The sequence below is a fragment of the Xyrauchen texanus genome, chromosome 16 (genome assembly GCF_025860055.1).
Source record: "Xyrauchen texanus isolate HMW12.3.18 chromosome 16, RBS_HiC_50CHRs, whole genome shotgun sequence".
NCBI classification, from domain to species: domain Eukaryota; kingdom Metazoa; phylum Chordata; class Actinopteri; order Cypriniformes; family Catostomidae; genus Xyrauchen; species Xyrauchen texanus.
The window spans coordinates 32,380,059-32,398,813 of record NC_068291.1 but is presented as its reverse complement, the minus strand read 5'-3'; the positions used below and the strand labels follow the sequence as shown (position 1 = coordinate 32,398,813).

Genomic DNA, 18,755 nt, shown 5'->3' with positions numbered 1-18,755 from the left:
GCAAAATCACCCTATACATCAGAGATGTCTGAATAAACAATTTAATTCTATCTTACCACCAGGGATGGAGGAAATTTTCAAACCAAAAAACGAATACCTTGGAAATGTAATTTAAGACTTTTTAATGGCGTTAATTTTTTTACCATATTGATTTAATATCTTTGAATACTTTTTAATGACACATGGATACCTTGATCTGAATCTGAGCATAGTTGAGCCAAACTTGTCTGTCACGAGACAGATCGAAGTGTAAAAGAGCAGATTTCGGACATAACTCTAATTTGACCAAATATGAAGTTACTATGAAGTGGTTTAGCATGGCAACACTGTTCTATGGTGTCCTCTGGAGATAGGAGTAATTCATCCTTACCTCATGGCAAATACACAAGCACACAAACTTTCTTATACTCCTAACAAAGTTGCTTCATTTCACAAGAGTGAGTTTCTGGACTGTAGTCTTTAATACCATCTTGCTATTGCAACTTTAACTGTCTGTCTGTCTCTTTTCCTCCTGCTGTCTTTCTCTGTCCATTTCTGTTTTTCATTACATTTATACTTATTCTCTTCCTAACCTATCTTACTCTAAAGCTTCAGAATCTGTCAAGGCCTCAAGAGGCTTAATCAGTGTCAGAGCGTCCTTCACTAGAGCCTCCAGCTGTGGACATTAGTTTACACATATATTCCCACACATATACTGTATATGTGTCTTTTGTTTCCCTGCAATGGAAATTGTTCAAACTGCTGGACACAGAATTAGACTGTGTCTGAGAGGGTGCTGAGGGGAAATGTGAGGTCAGAACATCACCAGAGGACCCACCCACCCACACACACACACACACACACACACACACACACACACACACACACACACACACACACACACACACACACACACACACACAAGATCAGATAGCAGCTGCATGGATTAAATTCTGATCTAATGCCAAAGTTTTTCCTTGGTAGGAGCTACGCTCTACCCATGTTGATGATGATAAATGTAATGATGTATCGCATCCTGAAGCATAATCTAGATGCGAGTACTTGATTGCTCAGATTGAGAGGCGCATGGCCACATCGAAAGCTTAGTGATCACACAGCACCCTTCAGTGGAAGAAAGAGGCACTGCACTCCAATACGGATTCTGGAATAAAAATCTTCTTTGTGGTCATAAATTGGACTCCCAGGACACATACAGGCACATAGACAGAAATGAATACATATGTGAAATGCATTCACAGGTTTCCATACCAGAATCAGAACCAATAAAGTCACACAAAAACAAAAACAACTAAGCACACACACTAAAACGCACACACTCTGTGTTCATGCAATCTTGACAAGCTTGAATCAATTCAATATTGAGGAAGTTTGCAAATTCCTCCAACTGCACCTCAATTGTAGGAAGAAACAGATGAACAATGTATTCTTTTTTTTTTTACCTTTCTAAAAACACTTTTGTTTAAAACTTAACCCTATTTTTAATCAGGCACTACACATCATTATTGTCCATGTGTATATAAACTATAGCAGCCCAGTACTGTCCTGCTCGAGATTTATGAAAACCTCAATCAAAGTAATGTGTCCTCTGGTGGGCAAACGTACACATTAACATTTTAGCGTAACCCATAACCGGTGTAAAGCAATGACTAATATTAATATTAGGGATTAGAAGTACAAGAAATAAAAACAAAACCAAAACAAAATCTCCAGCAGAAATAAATAGAAAAGGGAACAAACTCCCTTTCAGTTGTTCCAGAGTGAAAATATTTAATTTTAAAAACTGACAATCGTTTAATAACTTTATTATTTTCTCCAATAGTTTTTTATGGAACCAAAAACAAAATAATTTTCACAGTAAACTTTCAGAATATAACTACTATCAAAACTACTAAATTACCTGAGATGATGGTATCACCGGTCTGTACTTTTGTCAATTTGCTGTGTAATAGGAAGGGCAAGCACTCTCCTTGCTGTTGGATTTGAGGGTTCATTCTGTATAAAATAAACAGATAGTACACTGCAATGTAATTGAAATGTGTCTCTCACATTCAAACCTCACCTCTCCTCAGTAAGCTCATTACAATATTATTTCAAAAATGAATTATTAAAACCTTAAATGCATGGGAATTTCACAATACATTCTTACATATTCAGGTCTTAAAAGACCCGGCACTTATATCTATCACAAATGGATCTACAAAATGCTCAGGTAGTGTCAAATTCTCAAAATAGTTTCAAGACAATTATAAAATAATAAAATAAAATATATTTTGATGTTTTATTTTTCATATATCAAACAGAAAATGCAACAAATCAGGACAAATCAAGAACAGGATTCATTACTTTCACACTGAAACTTCCTGAGATGCAACTGGCTGTCAAAAACATATTGAGCTACACATAAGCTACATATAAGTATTTTCTCAAGCTTTTATTGAGTCTAAATTGATGCACAACTTACATAATTTCATAGTGCACCTTAATGACAATAGTCATATCATACTGTTCACGTGTTTTGCTTGTTATAGTTTACTTCCATGTTGTTTCTTCATCAAATAGTAATGTCAAATGTAAATCAAGACAATCACTGAAACAACAGCACCACCTTGAGTAAGAAATAGCATGTACTGTATGTTATGCATGTATACACACATATGGGATACAGATAATTCACTGTTGCAAAGAAAATCAATGTGATATGGTATTTCTTTGTATAAATATAGTTCTCATTCCTCTTGTAATAAACAAAGACATTGATTTTCTGTGATAGTAAACTTAGATAGATATGAAATTATATATATATATATATATATATATATATATATATATATATATATATATATATATATATATATATATATATATATTTTTTTTCATACTGTAGTTGCATATTATAGCATTTGAAACTGTCATTGATAAATAAGGTTGTCTGAGATGTGATAGTGATAAATCTTAAAAATCTAGTTAAAAATTTTTTTCAGGAATATTAAGAAGTTTTCTCAGGGTTACACCACATGACCTGGACAAAATGTATCTTTTCATTAAAATAGCAAAATATCAGATTTTTTAAAAAGACTTCTTGTGGGTCTAAAGGGCTCATCTCTGTTTAACAAAAGAGCAACCTACACTGTAAAAAATGTCTGTAATTTTAATGGTAAAAGACTAAAAATGCTACAGTAAAAAAAATTATATATATATATATATATATATATATATATATATATATATATATATATACTAACTACCCATTAACCAATTAATATATATATTAATTGGTTAACGGGTAGTTAGTTACCTATACGGTAAAATATATACGGTAAACATTTATCATATTTTTAATAAGACAATACATGTAATTAATAAGTAAAATGTTGTAAAATGGTCAAATGATTTTAGATTTCAAAAGTATGATTTTACAACATAATCAATGGTAAAAATGTATATTATGTTTAACAAGAGATTACATGTACTTTTAATTAAAATTATTGTTAAAATTATGGTAAAAAAAAAAAAAAAAGTGTTTTGGACTACAACCTGTAGTTCTGGCTCTGTGACGTAATACTCTAACATTACGCTACAAACTAAGAAACAATTATATATGTAAAAAATGCCTTTGAAACACATTAAAATAAGTCTAGCAAAATGTATAAACAGGTTTCTGACTGTCACATGCTGACAAATAAGGCCTATTTATAGGCAAATACAATAATAATACCACAGTACTCGACCAAAAACTCCTTAAAAACGCAGCAGACATTCTCAAATGTTGCTATATGCCATAGCAAAACAACTACAGTATATTTATTATGCTAGTATCAATTTTAAAACACGTTGACTCATTTGAGTATCTCAGACTCACCACCGGGGGGCGGTGACGTCTTAAGACTACAATGACGTCATCATAACAAGGCAAAAGGCATTTCAATGACTAAAAATATATTGCAATGCAAAGACATACAATCTGAAGTATGTGTTCAAAACCATCAAAACGTGCTTTAGTATGTACCATTTTAATTTAATACAGATATGAGGTGTCTCATCCTTTTAAAAAAAATACATTTTCCAAATTGTCTTATTTTGTATTAATATCCTATTTTCAGTCTGTAACATTGTATTGATCCATTTACTGGTCTCTCAGAAGACTCTTCTACTACATATATTAATCAGGTTTCTCTTCCAGATTGCACTCATGCAAGCTAATTATTTTCATGAGCTAATTCTTGGTCCCGCCTATTATGTTAATGAGAATCCGATCTCGGTGAATGGCCACGCGTGTGCATGTGCGCTTGTGTACTGCTTCAGTACTGTAGGGCACTAATAGAACCAGCGGAATATCTGTCAGAAATTGCGATACTTTTGTCTAAAATGCAGAGCTATTGAAAACAAGAATCACGGAATATCAGAAACATTTCACTGTCTGAACACCATTGTCCTCAAATGGGTGGGCAGGTAACCCGTACTATTCTACAAGGTGAGTTATAGTGAAATATGCATTTTCTTCTTTCTTTAATTGTATAATCACTGAAATAATTCGATTTTACAGTACTTATATATATGAATATGAATGATTATGTAACGTTGTTCTCTTTATTTTGTATATGTTTACTTGTACAAATCCATAAATTCCACTACTTTAATATTTAAAAATATTCTTTCTGTCTGTGTAACCACCTATTTTAATTAAAACTGACAACACTTCAGGGAGCAACAGAGATTTGCACACACATTAGCGATGAGGACAAGAGAACATACTATATACCTATATTGTTTTTTAAAGTTAAACGTAATTATAATTACTACAGACTAACTCTAACCCAAACCCATTTCTTACCTTAACACTAAAATATATGGTTTTGAATTAAAAAAAAAAAAAAAAGTATTATCTTTAATAATATTTTTTACCTTTAAGTACACCCCCAAAGTAGTTTCCCAAACTAAACCTACAGTTCTCCATTCTGTTTTAGAATTGCAAAGGTTTTTCCTCTTACTTGCTGGGAGTAATAGACCACTTCTGCTTTATATACTTTGTAAACGAATTTCACACTGAATCAACCTGACACTTAGGCCAGTTACTGCCTAGAGCAGAGAGAGAGAAAATCCTCACATATAGTGCAATATGACATTATTATCAAGAAGTCCCTTTCAAGTCAAGATGAAAAATGATTGATATCTGTGACTATTTATAGTACTGTTGGTGGGTGTGCCTGCTTGTGTTTGAATGTGTCCAGCATCAGGTGTATTGTTGATTTGTTGGTATCGTGATAATAGAGATCAAGGAGTTTTAACCGGAGTATTAGCCTTATTTGTGTCCCACTTGGCTAGCTGTGTGTATACAGTTTATTGTGATGCCGTAATAACACATACACAAATACTCTCACGCCTCCAACAGCATGCCCTCATTTTCCCTTCACCGAGCTCATGCAGATAAAGTAGGTTAAAGTCTGTGGAATCAGTCTCATGCTTGTGCAACTGAAAAGATTCAATCACTGACCCGCACAAAGTGAAATGTCAACACCAGTTAATTAAATAGAAAAATGGCTCAGAAACAACAATCCTAAGTCCTTGACTTAATGTTTTGGAGAGGTCTGGGAAAATATGAAAGGGAGTTGGGGAGAGTGTGTTTGATCACAGGCCAGTCTTATCAGTGTGTGAGAATCAATGTGAAGTGGTTTTGGCGCTCTTTTATGGCTATTGGTTTTGTATTCAGTTATTTTTAATCTTTTATTGTTTACTATACCAGAACTAAGTTTTTATCACTCAACAGCGATTCTTGTCATCACACTCTACACTCTTGAAAATATAATCCTACTAAAATTTAAAACTTAAGTTTAATCGCTGCCATAATGGAATATTCTGGGACAGATTCATTACAATTAAGCTCAGTCGACAGCCTTTGTTGAATAATGTTTATTACCTCAAAAACTATTTTTGTTCTGAAAATCTGGGTTACAGTAAGGCACAATGGAAATGTATGGGGGCCAATCCATAAACGTAAAAATACTCACTGTTTCAAAAGTATAGCCACAAGACGTAAACAATATTCATGTTAACATGATTTAATTGTGATAAAATCACTTACTAACCTATTTGGTGTTACATTCAATTTTACAACTTCAATACCATGGTGACATAATGCCTTAAACCCAATAACGACAGTAAAAACTATTATTTAAACAACTTTACAGTTCAAATAGTACACAAGTTTTAACAGAATTTAAGTGCTTTTATAAAATTATAAACTTCACATTTCTGCCTTTAAAACCTCCAAAAATTACCCCATTCAGCTCAAGTGCCTCACTGTAACCTTGACTATTGCTTTTTTAAAGAAAAGGAGGGATAAGTCAAAGCTAGTTTTGTGGTAATCAACATTATGCCACAAATGCTGTTGATTGAGCTTAACTTGTATTGAACCCGGAATATTTCTTTTAAGGTAGATCCAACCTGCAGTGATAAGTTAATTTGACTTTTTCAGACACTTTGAATTTAAGTACTGATGAAGAAATTGGAGTTGAAACTCTAAAAACTCATTAAATCAAGTAGAATTGACAGAAAGTACTACGACAAGTCTAATGGACGTTGTTATAATATACTGTAATGATGAAATGTTTTTGCACCAGCAAAGGAAATTCGATATTTTAAAATCTTAAATTTAGAAACTCATGGGTAAAATGAAATCCTTATGGGCAGTCAAAGTTCATGGGCAAAGTTGGAACTTCATGAGCAGTGATGGCTCGTGGGTGGGCTTCATTGTTGTCTTAACAGTTAGACACACAGGGCTATTGATTTACTAGTGTGTAAGTGTTTGTGTGTGTTTGGAGACATAACCTCATTTTTGGCTCACTGACAGACTTTGGATGGAGTAGCCGAAACCTGTATACTGTCTCGCTCTCTCTATCTCTGTAAATTCTTTGTTGTCTCTGTCCTTGATAAAGATTTTCATTCAGAGTTGTTAGTCTAATTCTCTCTGTGTTCTGGTCAAACAGCACAGAGCTCTTAGAGAGAAAACAGTACTTTGTCAAAACTTACACTGTTAAGCAATGTAACTGTTTTTTTATTCCTCTCCCATAAGGAGGATCCCTTCACTTCCACCCCCCAAAGGAAAGCATGTATCCAGATTTGCATGCCACTTTGTCACTTTGTTTCCATGCCAACACAAAAGGTTCTCAGATCCTGATGGACAAGACAAAGCGCAGCGTGCGCAGAATTGCCAGCTTCTGTAATGCCATCACCTTCACCAACCGACCTATCAAGATATACGAACAGGTCCGGCTGAAGGTATGGTAACCCAACTCTCACCATTTTCCACATACTATTTTGTAAACCACACTGTGTCGTCCCAAAATAGCCTTTACATATCCCTCTTTCACATCACTCCATCTCAGACTTTCCCGGCACAGTGCAGCGAAAAGAAAAGGATTATTCTAGAAATGCCGTTATCTTGTTCTGGTGAATGAGGTTGTTTAGGAATGCTGAAAAAAAACCTCCTGTTTTTGATTTTTTATGAGCCACATAAGTGCAGCAAAATTTCACTGCCTGGCATTAGCATCATCACGGAAGTGAAATTAATTATATTTGTATATAGCATGGGGAAAGTACACTCACCTAAAGGATTATTAGGAACACCATACTAATACTGTGTCTGACCCCCTTTCGCCTTCAGAACTGCCTTAATTCTACGTGGCATTGATTCAACAAGGTGCTGAAAGCATTCTTTAGAAATGTTGGCCCATATTGATAGGATAGCATCTTGCAGTTGATGGAGATTTGTGGGATGCACATCCAGGGCACGAAGCTCCCTTTCCACCACATCCCAAAGATGCTCTATTGGGTTGAGATCTGGTGACTGTGGGGGCCATTTTAGTACAGTGAACTCATTGTCATGTTCAAGAAACCAATTTGAAATGATTCGAGCTTTGTGACATGGTGCATTATCCTGCTGGAAGTAGCCATCAGAGGATGGGTACATGGTGGCCATAAAGGGATGGACATGGTCAGAAACAATGCTCAGGTAGGCCGTGGCATTTAAACGATGCCCAATTGGCACTAAGGGGCCTAAAGTGTGCCAAGAAAACATCCCCCACACCATTACACCACCACCACCAGCCTGCACAGTGGTAACAAGGCATGATGGATCCATGTTCTCATTCTGTTTATGCCAAATTCTGACTCTACCATCAGAATGTCTCAACAGAAATCGAGACTCATCAGACCAGGCAACATTTTTCCAGTCTTCAACTGTCCAATTTTGGTGAGCTCTTGCAAATTGTAGCCTCTTTTTCCTATTTGTAGTGGAGATGAGTGGTACCCGGTGGGGTCTTCTGCTGTTGTAGCCCATCCGCCTCAAGGTTGTGCGTGTTGTGGCTTCACAAATGCTTTGCTGCATACCTCGGTTGTAACGAGTGGTTATTTCAGGCAAAGTTGCTCTTCTATCAGCTTGAATCAGTCGGCCCATTCTCCTCTGACCTCTAGCATCAACAAGGCATTTTCAGCCCACAGGACTGCCGCATACTGGATGTTTTTCCCTTTTCACACCATTCTTTGTAAACCCTAGAAATGGTTGTGCGTGAAAATCCCAGTAACTGAGCAGATTGTGAAATACTCAGACCGGCCCGTCTGGCACCAACAACCATGCCACGCTCAAAATTGCTTAAATCACCTTTCTTTCCCATTCTGATATTCAGTTTGGAGTTCAGGAGATTGTCTTGACCAGGACCACACCCCTAAATGCATTGAAGCAACTGCCATGTGATTGGTTGATTAGATAATTGCATTAATGAGAAATTGAACAGGTGTTCCTAATAATCCTTTAGGTGAGTGTAGATTAGATTTATATCCATTTTGTAGAGACACATTTATGCTCCCATGTGTAATTCGAATGTGCAGAACCAAACCAATAGAAATCTTATTGATTAAGACACATGAAGTGAAAAAGTGTAAAATAGATGTTTCTCTCATTCTCTCCTGGCCTTTAGATAACAAAGAGACAGGGTTGCTGGAGTGGCGCCCTGCGAGTGGGTTTCACTACGGTGGACCCATCTGATCTCAGTTCAGCCTGGCTTCCACGATTTGCCTGCCCAGATCTGGTGTGCGAGAGGGGATTCTGGGCCAGAGCGCTTCCCGAGGAGCAGTGTGAAGAAGGAACCATTCTCTCCTTCTGGTTAGATAATACAGGGCAAGTGTTTTACCAGGTTAACCAGGGCACTCCGATCTTCTTCTTCAGTGGTGTACCAGCCGAAGAGCCAGTATGGGCGATCATTGACATTTACGGGCTGACCCGTGGTGTACAGCTACTTGGTGAGTCCACATTTCTTTCCACACTGAAATTACATGTTTCAGAAGTTTATAATGTCTCTAAGAAGCCATAAAACTGCCTGAAGCTGGATTGTCGGAAGTCTCTGTGCAGTAACTCTCTGCACAGATCAGATGACATGCCATTCAAAGTTTGAAATTGAAATTGCTCAGAGTGAAATTGCTGAGGTCCAGTTTGTCGTTTAATGTTGGGCCATATCTTAGCTGTGTTTCAGTGACCATGTGCTATCCCTTGATTTGTTGAAAAGGTTAGAGAGGCAGAGGCACATTTAAACAATTTAAATTCAAACACAAACATTTAAAAATAGAATCTAAGATTTATAACCTCTTATTCTAATTACAAAAATGCCCAATGGAAAAAAGATCAGAAAGATTGGAAGAGTTGCCCAGCAACACTTTCTCTTTTAAAATGGAAAACATATGCTTGGGAATTCCGGAATGCTGGCAATGAGAGAAAAGTTAGAAGTTTAACAAAATCAATTAAATTGAAGACCAATTAGTCACAGAATTAATGCATTCAAAGATGTTAATTAACCTTTGGGCTCTAAGGAACAAGGCCAGATTCAATTAAACAAATTAAGCACTAATTATGCCCTAAAAGGATAGTTCCCACAAAACTGAAAATGCTCTCATCATTTACTCACCCTCATGCCATCCCAAATGTGCATGACTTTCTTTCTTCTACTGAACACAAAGATTTTTAGAAGAATATCTCTGGTATGTAGGGTCAGACAATGCAAGTGAATGGTGATCAGGCCTTTGAAGCTCCAAAAAGGAGTTAAAGTCAGCATAAAAGTAATCTATGCAACACCAGTGGTTTAATCCATGTCTTCAAGATTAGACTGAAATATAACTCCTTTTTCACTGTACATCTTGCCATTGCAGTCTCTATGCACAATCATGAGTTCAAGCTTGATTATGCTTCCTAGAACTTGATGTGTGCCCAAAGCACTAGATGGTGCTATAGGAAGTGTAATATAGCTTGAAATCCTGATCACCAAGGAGACTGGAATGGCAAGGTGTACAGTGAAAAAGGTGTTACATTTTGTTCTGTTCTCATTTGTCTGTTATGTTCTATAGTGAATATAAATGTTTTCTAGATTTGATCTGGTCTAAAATATTTAATTACACAATCTCTTCAACAGAGCAATATTTAGCTCCCTTTGTAAATAATAATTCTATTGATTCAGTTCTTGTCAACTAATTTTTTGAAATGGTTCACAAATGATTAATTAACAAATTGTTCTGAATCTAACTTATTTTTTAAAATTCTGTATTCTGTATTCTGTATTCCGATCGAGGTCTCAGGATCATGTGACAGTAGCCCAGACTGAACTCCAGGCACGTTTCGCTGACAGAGAACACTTGAAGTTCACCTACCCTCTCGATGGATGTGAGCGCCGAGAGTGCCTTATGCTCAGCTGACTCTAAAGGCTCGAAGGGGGCTCCCTGTAGGCCTTGAAGGACTACAGAGAGGTACCATGAGGGAACGAGGCATGGTCTGGAGGGATTCAACCTCCTCAGAACCTAATGATCAGGTTGTGCTTCCCTAAGGACTTACTGTGTCGTGGTGTGCTGCTATAGTGGCTACATACACCTTCAAGGTGGAGGGGGGACAGCCGTCCCTCCAACCTCTCCTGCAGGAAGGAAAGCACTGATCCAACTGCGCGTCTCTGGGGAGTCTTCGCATCGGGAAGAACACCACTTAGCGATACAGACACCTCGTAGAGGGAGCCCTAGCCTGAGTGATCATGTCTACCATGGTGGGTGGTAGGCCACTTAGGACTTCCACGTCCCGCGGCGCCATGCCCATCTTGGGACTCGAGTCTGCAGCCTGAGCAGTGTGGCCACCACAAAGGACGCCATATGCCCCAGGAGCCTCTGAAACAGTTTCAGTGGAACCGCTGTTTTCTGTCTGAACGACTTCAAACAGGTCAGCACTGACAGTGCGTGCTCTTTCGTGTGGCGCGCAGTCATCGAGACTAAGTCCAGCTCCAAGCCGGAGGTAGGTAGAAGGACCAAGGCGGGGAGCTGCTGGGGTGCATTGCTTTCTTATGAAGGCAAGAGGTGACCGCAATGTTGACATGGTCATGTTCTCGCAGTGAACCATGAATGCTGTCTCCGCATAGACAGCGCCCAAGCACAAAAGACAGTGACCGTGGTCATCAGACGGTGAGAAATAACGACCGCAATCAGGAATAACACACAGATGAAAAGGTATCTTTAAAAAGACGTGTCTTTTAAACTGTTGATATGCAATTCCCCACATGCGGTGGTGACGCCACTCTGATTACGTTTAATATACAATATACCGTCTATACATTTTATGAATGTTAACAAATGATTAGGGATGTCAGTCGATTACAATTTTTTATCGAATTAATTATATGGTGTCCCGATTAATTAATTGCGATTAATCGCATATACAAATATTTGCTGAGAAAGCCCCTTATATAACAATTACTCAATAATATAATTATACATAGTTATCTTTAAATATTTAAAAATTATATATATATAAATATTCAGATAATTAAAATGCTTTACATTCCTGTAGCAGAAGAGTTAATCATTGATAAGGCCATACAAAATGCAGCTTTAGAATACAATGTATTGTTTACTACCATATTATTGATCATAAGTCAATCATTGGCATACAGTTCACAGCAATCCATTTCACAAGGGAATTTGTCAATCAGTTGGATATTTACTATGAGGGCTTGTTTAAGGGCCCGTAAATTTCCAAATGCTTAGGTCACTGTGTCAAGTTAAATATAGTTTAATACTCAATCTTTAAACACATCTTGAGATCCCTTAGATCGCATTTGCGCTCCTTCGAGTGTTTTGAACGCAAGAACGTAACGCATGTTTGTGGATCGAGTAGTGACACTGCCTACTGAAGTGTTTTTCTTCACTGTATAAACTGCGCGTTGCTCATACAGCTGAAATTTCACTTATCGCCCTCTGGAGTAAACAGGTGGTACTACAAGCTTGCATTTCTCAGGAATCTTCCTTATTATGGTCCATGGGCATGCGAATAATTGCGTACATTTTTTTAACGCATTATTTTGTGTAAAATTAATTGCACTGAATTAACGCATTAAATCGACAGCCCTACAAATTATACATCTTTTCAAATGTCTAAGGGTTCAACATTGATATCTGATCTCTGTTTCACGATAGCAATGCTCCAGAAACAGCAGTTTAGTTATTTGTGCCAGAAGTACAAATGAAAATATGCAATATCAAAACGGGACTTCATACCTTTGTTATGAAAACACGATTGCCAGATGAATCCAGTTCGCCACACTTGGGTCAATTGTCCATGGCAAGCGTTCATTGAAAAACATCCAATAGCACTTTTTGTCCATAAAAGTGATAAATATGAGAAATATTGATATATTCTCCATTGTTTACATGAGATCTCGTCTGAAAGAATTACATTTTGTTATCATTCTTCAAGAAACTATGCAATCTGAGCAGCATTCATGTTATAAAACTGTATAGTATCTTATATATTAGAGTCCCGTAAACTAAATGAGCCTGTCTCCAAAGTCTATTTTTGAAAATGCTGCATATTTTTATTCATAATAGTCAAGCAGTGCAGTCAAATTTTGTGTCGTCTTGAAAGGCGGAGCCTTAATTTTACTCTGTATGCTTCCAGCGATTTTACAGAGAAAAAAGCTTGCAGGAACCTAATTTTTCACATTTTTATCTTCAAATTTGAAACATAACTTCTTTATAATTTGAGGCTTTGAGAACATTGTATTTCTGGGTTTCTTGGCACTTTTATTATTGTTTTTTAGATTATAAAAACATGTTCAGCACAAAATATTTCCATTACTATAAACTTCAGCTTCTCTAACTTTAAAGAATAACAACATATATTAATTCTGAAACTTGGGAAATAAAGCACAAAGTGTCTTCTTTCAAAAGATACTACAACTGTGTCCATACTCCAAAGGGTCCAGTAAATACAACCATTTAAGTTCAGGTATGTCATTTTCATGTTTTGTGCTCAAAAAGGGGGTGAGTATCAACAGGTTAAAAAGACGTTTCTGTGTGTGCCGCTCTTTTAGAATATGCTCTTTTAGGATTTATACTCTTTTAGAATATACTCTTTTAGTTTGTTATGCCAAAGCGCCCAAGGTCGATCTCTGCAGTGCACCAGTTCAGAGGGGGGAGAAGCTGCTGTAATGCGCCATCAGAATCCAGCAAAGTTGAATGGGAAGCTGTGTCAATTCAGCTGAGTGAACATCGAGCACTCGGCTCTGAAGAGAAAATCTGAATGAGCGATTCACACGCCAGCTTTATACATGTATGTGCGGGGGAGTAGCATGCAAATACCACTCGCCAATTCCCATTGTCCTTTTATCAAAGATCAGAGGTGTCTCGGGCTCCCAAGACACAACGTCGAGTGAGTGACAGATAGAAACAACCAATGCACCTGTCTCCTTGCTTTTAATCTTCTGTTTCAGTATGACCCCAATGTCACAGAAGATTCTATGTCTTAATAATTTCTAGTCAAACTAGTCAGCGTCAGCTGAAGGCAGTTCAGCATCAAGCCTGGAAACTTAAAGCAACCAAGAGAGAAACCGCTACTGTGGTTGAAAATGTTTCTGCTGATGCTGCTTCTATGATAGTTGCTAAGCTAAAAGTTATAGCAAACCAGTAATTTACATAACTCTGTTTCTGGTGTTCTCATAATTGGCTGTCAACTGTGAATGTACAGTGGCAAGCTTTTTACTGACTGAGTGGTGCTTGCCAGTGCAAAATGAGGATAGGGTGTTGTGGGTGGTTGCCAGGGCTTTGCTATGCAATTCATAACATGTTCTGATAATTTTTAGGACATTGCTATGCTGTTGCTATGGTGTTCTGGGCTTTGGGGCTGAATATTGATACAGATTTCCAGATTCAATTCGATTCTGATTTGGATTCAATTTGATTCTGATTCATTTGGGTATATTATATCAGTTAAAATGTCCATTTTGCTTATATGAAATAACTTCTATCTGTTAATTATACAGGAAACCTTCGAACTAGGTACATTATGAAAGTGTTCATACATTATATTTTATCATTAGTTTTTCATAATTTTGGTCATCATTATTTATTTTCAATAAATATGCTGTCTTGAGAAATATATACATATATATATATATACACACACACACTCACCTAAAGGATTATTAGGACCACCTGTTCAATTTCTCATTAATGCAATTATCTAATCAACCAATCACATGGCAGTTGCTTCAATGCATTTAGGGGTGTGGTCCTGGTCAAGACAAACTCCTGAACTCCAAACTGAATGTCAGAATGGGAAAGAAAGGTGATTTAAGCAATTTTGAGCATGGCATGGTTGTTGGTGCCAGACAGGCCGGTCTGAGTATTTCACAATCTGCTCAGTTACTGGGATTTTCACGCACAACCATTTCTAGGGTTTACAAAGAATGGTGTGAAAAGGGAAAACATCCAGTATGCGGCAGTCCTGTGGGCGAAAATGCCTTGTTGATGCTAGAGGTCAGAGGAGAATGGGCCTACTGATTCAAGCTGATAGAAGAGCAACTTTGACTGAAATAACCACTCGTTACAACCGAGGTATGCAGCAAAGCATTTGTGAAGCCACAACACGCACAACCTTGAGGCGGATGGGCTACAACAGCAGAAGACCCCACCGGGTACCACTCATCTCCACTACAAATAGGAAAAAGAGGCTACAATTTGCAAGAGCTCACCAAAATTGGACAGTTGAAGACTGGAAAAATGTTGCCTGGTCTGATGAGTCTCGATTTCTGTTGAGACATTCAGATGGTAGAGTCAGAATTTGGCGTAAACAGAATGAGAACATGGATCCATCCTCTGATGGCTAATTCCAGCAGGATAATGCACCATGTCACAAAGCTCGAATCATTTCAAATTGGTTTCTTGAACATGACAATGAGTTCACTGTACTAAAATGGCCCCCACAGTCACCAGATCTCAACCCAATAGAGCATCTTTGGGATGTGGTGGAACGGGAGCTTCGTGCCCTGGATGTGCATCCCACAAATCTCCATCAACTGCAAGATGCTATCCTATCAATATGGGCCAACATTTCTAAAGAATGCTTTCAGCACCTTGTTGAATCAATGCCACGTAGAATTAAGGCAGTTCTGAAGGCGAAAGGGGGTCAAACACAGTATTAGTATGGTGTTCCTAATAATCCTTTAGGTGAGTGTATATATATATATATATATATTTACATTGCATTTATATATGTTTTTACATTGATATGTTGAACAAGTGCTAAAATGGTCTCTTAAGGATAGTACCAGTTCAGCGACTGTCTCACAGAAGTGTTTTGGTTGAGCACATAGAGTGGAGTCACACGGCTTCTTTAAGTGTTGGTGACTCCATGCACACATCTAAAGGTTTCTTTTTTTTTTTTTTTTTTTGGTCAACAACTGACTGTAAAGAACAGAAAGGGTATTAAAATAGACATGCAGGGTTAGAGTTAGGTCTTTGAATTTGGTTGTATTTGCAAATGATTTAAACATTTTAGGCGGTTGAGCATCTATATTGGAATTACTGAAATTACCTTGACCATTAATTAGAAAATCTATATTTTTTCCCAGCCCTATTTGCTTGGACGTTGCTAGGCTGTCCTAGGTTGCATTTCCCAAAAGCATTGTAAGCCTAAGTAAATCGTAGAAACCATTGGCACCAATGGTCTCTACAATCAACATAAGTTTGCATGCTTTTGGGGATCCACAGCCGTGGCTGGTTGTTTACCATCCCAAGTCAAAAGAACACACCCTCTGGATATTGCTAGGGTCCCTTTTTCAATGTCCAGTTGCTTTGAAATATAAAAACAAGTCACATGACTTGAGGCATGTTTGTAGCACAAATGGTGTGGGACGAATTATGTGCTTAAGATTAATACTTAATGTTAGGGGTTTGTTCAAGTCTTTAACCCTAAGTATGAACAATATTAATAGTGATTCTTGCACCACTAATGACAAATTATTTTAGATGTAGTGTGTTTATGTACTATATGTATGTTTGTTTTGCAGACAGTAAGTTGGTCCCAGATGAATATTTTAGTCCTGCTGTAACTCATGATGTGATGGATGACTGGCACCTGTCAAGCAACTGCTCCGAGCTTGACCTGCAAGAAGATCTGCAATCCTTCTCAAGCTCCCCAAATTCCCTCAACTCAGTACTGTTGCCTCAGCTTCACGATGACTTGCATTTCCATTGTGTCCATGGCAATGGTCTACGTCTAGTGACTGAACACATAGCAGTACATTATTATAGCAGGCGTGAGGACTGTGCTTTGGTGTTCATACATCGACCGTTGTGCTGTGGCGAATGTGTTTTCTTAAAGGTTTTACTGAAGTCTCAAACAGCCACACCCACTCTGAATAGTTTTTTGTCTTATGGATTCACGTCCTGTAACCCAGCTCACATTAACCCAAAGCACTTACCCGTCAATCCAGAGGACCTGCTGGATCGCAGGGAATTCTGGGCTTTTGGCTGCCTCACTTCTCCGCTCGTGGGTGGAGATACCATTGGTTTCCGGGTAACTGCAGAAGGGGAAGTGCTCGTGAGTCATAACGGAGGGAGAGCCTACCGAGAGATTTGTGTGGATAATTCCACTCCTCTCTGGATGATCTTCAATTTACAAACGCATATCAAGCAAATCAGCATACTGGGTAGGTGTAAAATTAACAAAGTGTACACACATACATGTTTATTAAGAAATGGGGACAGAGCATACTATGGGCTTCTAAAGCTAATTATAAATACTGTTGAAGAACCCTAACCCTTCTTTTGCATTTCCATTTTGTATTTTTTTTGATGGATTTCTTTTTATGGATTTTATTTTTCCCTGTTCGTTATTTCATTGGACAAAACAGTTTTCTGTGCTTTAGAGCCACAAATTGTGCTGGATATTTTATTCCATTGTTTCTAGTGAAAATCTTTTCTTGCTTGCTTTCTAGGGACAGCATCCAGCTCACTGTTATCAGAATCTCCCAATACACCATCATGCTGTGCGATTACTGGAGAGGAGTGTTTGCTTTGCTGTGAGAGGCCAGTGGACTCAGTGCTGTATGCATGCGGACACATGTGTGTGTGTTCCATTTGTGGTGGGAAGCTAAAAGAGATGTCAAACCCATCCTGCCCCATGTGTCGCAGCCCAATCAGAGACATCATTAAAATATACTGCAGCATGTAACCTGGTCACCTGGCATCCACAATTCCCTATTTAAAATGTAAACCAGGTGGTGTGCTACAGTGGATAATGCTCAGGGCCAGAATGTGGAAGACTCCTGGTTTGAACCCCCCAAGGAATGAGCTGTGATCCATCATCATTGTTACCTTGAGAAAACATTCCACCTTAAAGATGATTGGGGGGACTATCCTTTTTATGTTACTTTGGATAAAAAGTAAACCTCTGCTAAATTACCAAAAAGCTGAGAAAAAACAGATGTGGCACAACATTTACACAATGCAAGATTAAAAGATTGTTCAGCTCTCTGGACTTGCAAATGGCTGGGAGTGCATAATGGGAAAGTAAGCCTCTATGAGATTTCAAATTTTCAGTTTGACAAAATCATGGTTGTATAAAAAGCTGTGTTATTATATATAACTATTAAATATCCATGTTTAAAATCCACATTTAATTTGACTTAAATTTTTTACTAACTGGAATACCTTATTTATTTCTTAACAATGTTTTGCTGAATTCAGAGTCTGAGAACTGCACTGTCGATTTGGTGTGTTAAAAATAAAATAAAAAAAATTGTCATGTTTTAACAAACCAAAATGTATATTCATAATATTATCTGTGTCAATAGCTGCGACTTTCATTCAGAATTTTTTTTATCATGTGTGTGTGGAGGTGAGGGCATGGTTGAGGGTTCGTCTGGAATGAGAGTTCACCTGGTAATTGCTTGTTTCTTTGTTCGCAGTGAGAGACGGGGTGAATAAAAAGGGCCAGTCCGCAGAGTGTGGGATGAGAGAGAGTGAGACAGACACCTGATGCTGTGTGTGTGTGTGTGTGTGTTAATTGCCCGACCCTCAACGATAGATTGAAGCTTCTCCGTTACACCTTAAACATGTTTTATTGTTTTGTGCATTAATAAAAAGAGACATTCTTGAGTTGGAATCACCATCTCCTGATTCCTCGTTCCATTGAACTGTTACACTGGTGCCAAAACACGGGATTTGAGGAAGAAGGATATGTTGCCATAGAGTCGTCACTGCTGGAGGTCTTCAGGTCCATGACCAGCATCCAACAGGCCCAACACCAGGCCCTCCTGGACCTACGCATTGAGCAGCAGCAGTATTTTGAGGCACTCAGAATACTGCTTTCTGGCCCAGGAGTATGACCGGCGGGTGCTGTCACCTACTACCCAAGGAGGGGACAGCCGCCCTTTCGCCAGCAGCTACGAACCCTC

At 37.9% G+C, this 18,755-nt stretch overlaps 1 protein-coding gene across 1 annotated transcript; it reads left to right on the top strand.

The window, feature by feature from the left end:
- Nucleotides 1-4,300: 4,300 nt before the first annotated feature.
- neurl1ab (neuralized E3 ubiquitin protein ligase 1Ab) lies at nt 4,301-18,151 on the top strand. The gene is made up of 5 exons (XM_052145177.1): nt 4,301-4,471; nt 7,070-7,275; nt 8,973-9,294; nt 16,365-17,006; nt 17,295-18,151. Exons 1-5 carry the CDS (start codon nt 4,438-4,440, stop codon nt 17,528-17,530), a joined length of 1,440 nt encoding a protein of 479 aa, XP_052001137.1. The 5' UTR covers nt 4,301-4,437; the 3' UTR covers nt 17,531-18,151.
- Nucleotides 18,152-18,755: the final 604 nt, after the last annotated feature.

What these genes read in the sequence shown, in the direction of transcription:
- neurl1ab (XM_052145177.1), top strand. Translation starts at nt 4,438, where the DNA reads ATGGGTGGGCAGGTAACCCGTACTATTCTACAAG. An exon ending in ACGAACAGGTCCGGCTGAAG is followed by an intron (nt 7,276 to 8,972) that starts GTATGGTAACCC and finishes CCTGGCCTTTAG; the next exon opens with ATAACAAAGAGACAGGGTTG. An exon ending in CAAGCAAATCAGCATACTGG is followed by an intron (nt 17,007 to 17,294) that starts GTAGGTGTAAAA and finishes CTTGCTTTCTAG; the next exon opens with GGACAGCATCCAGCTCACTG.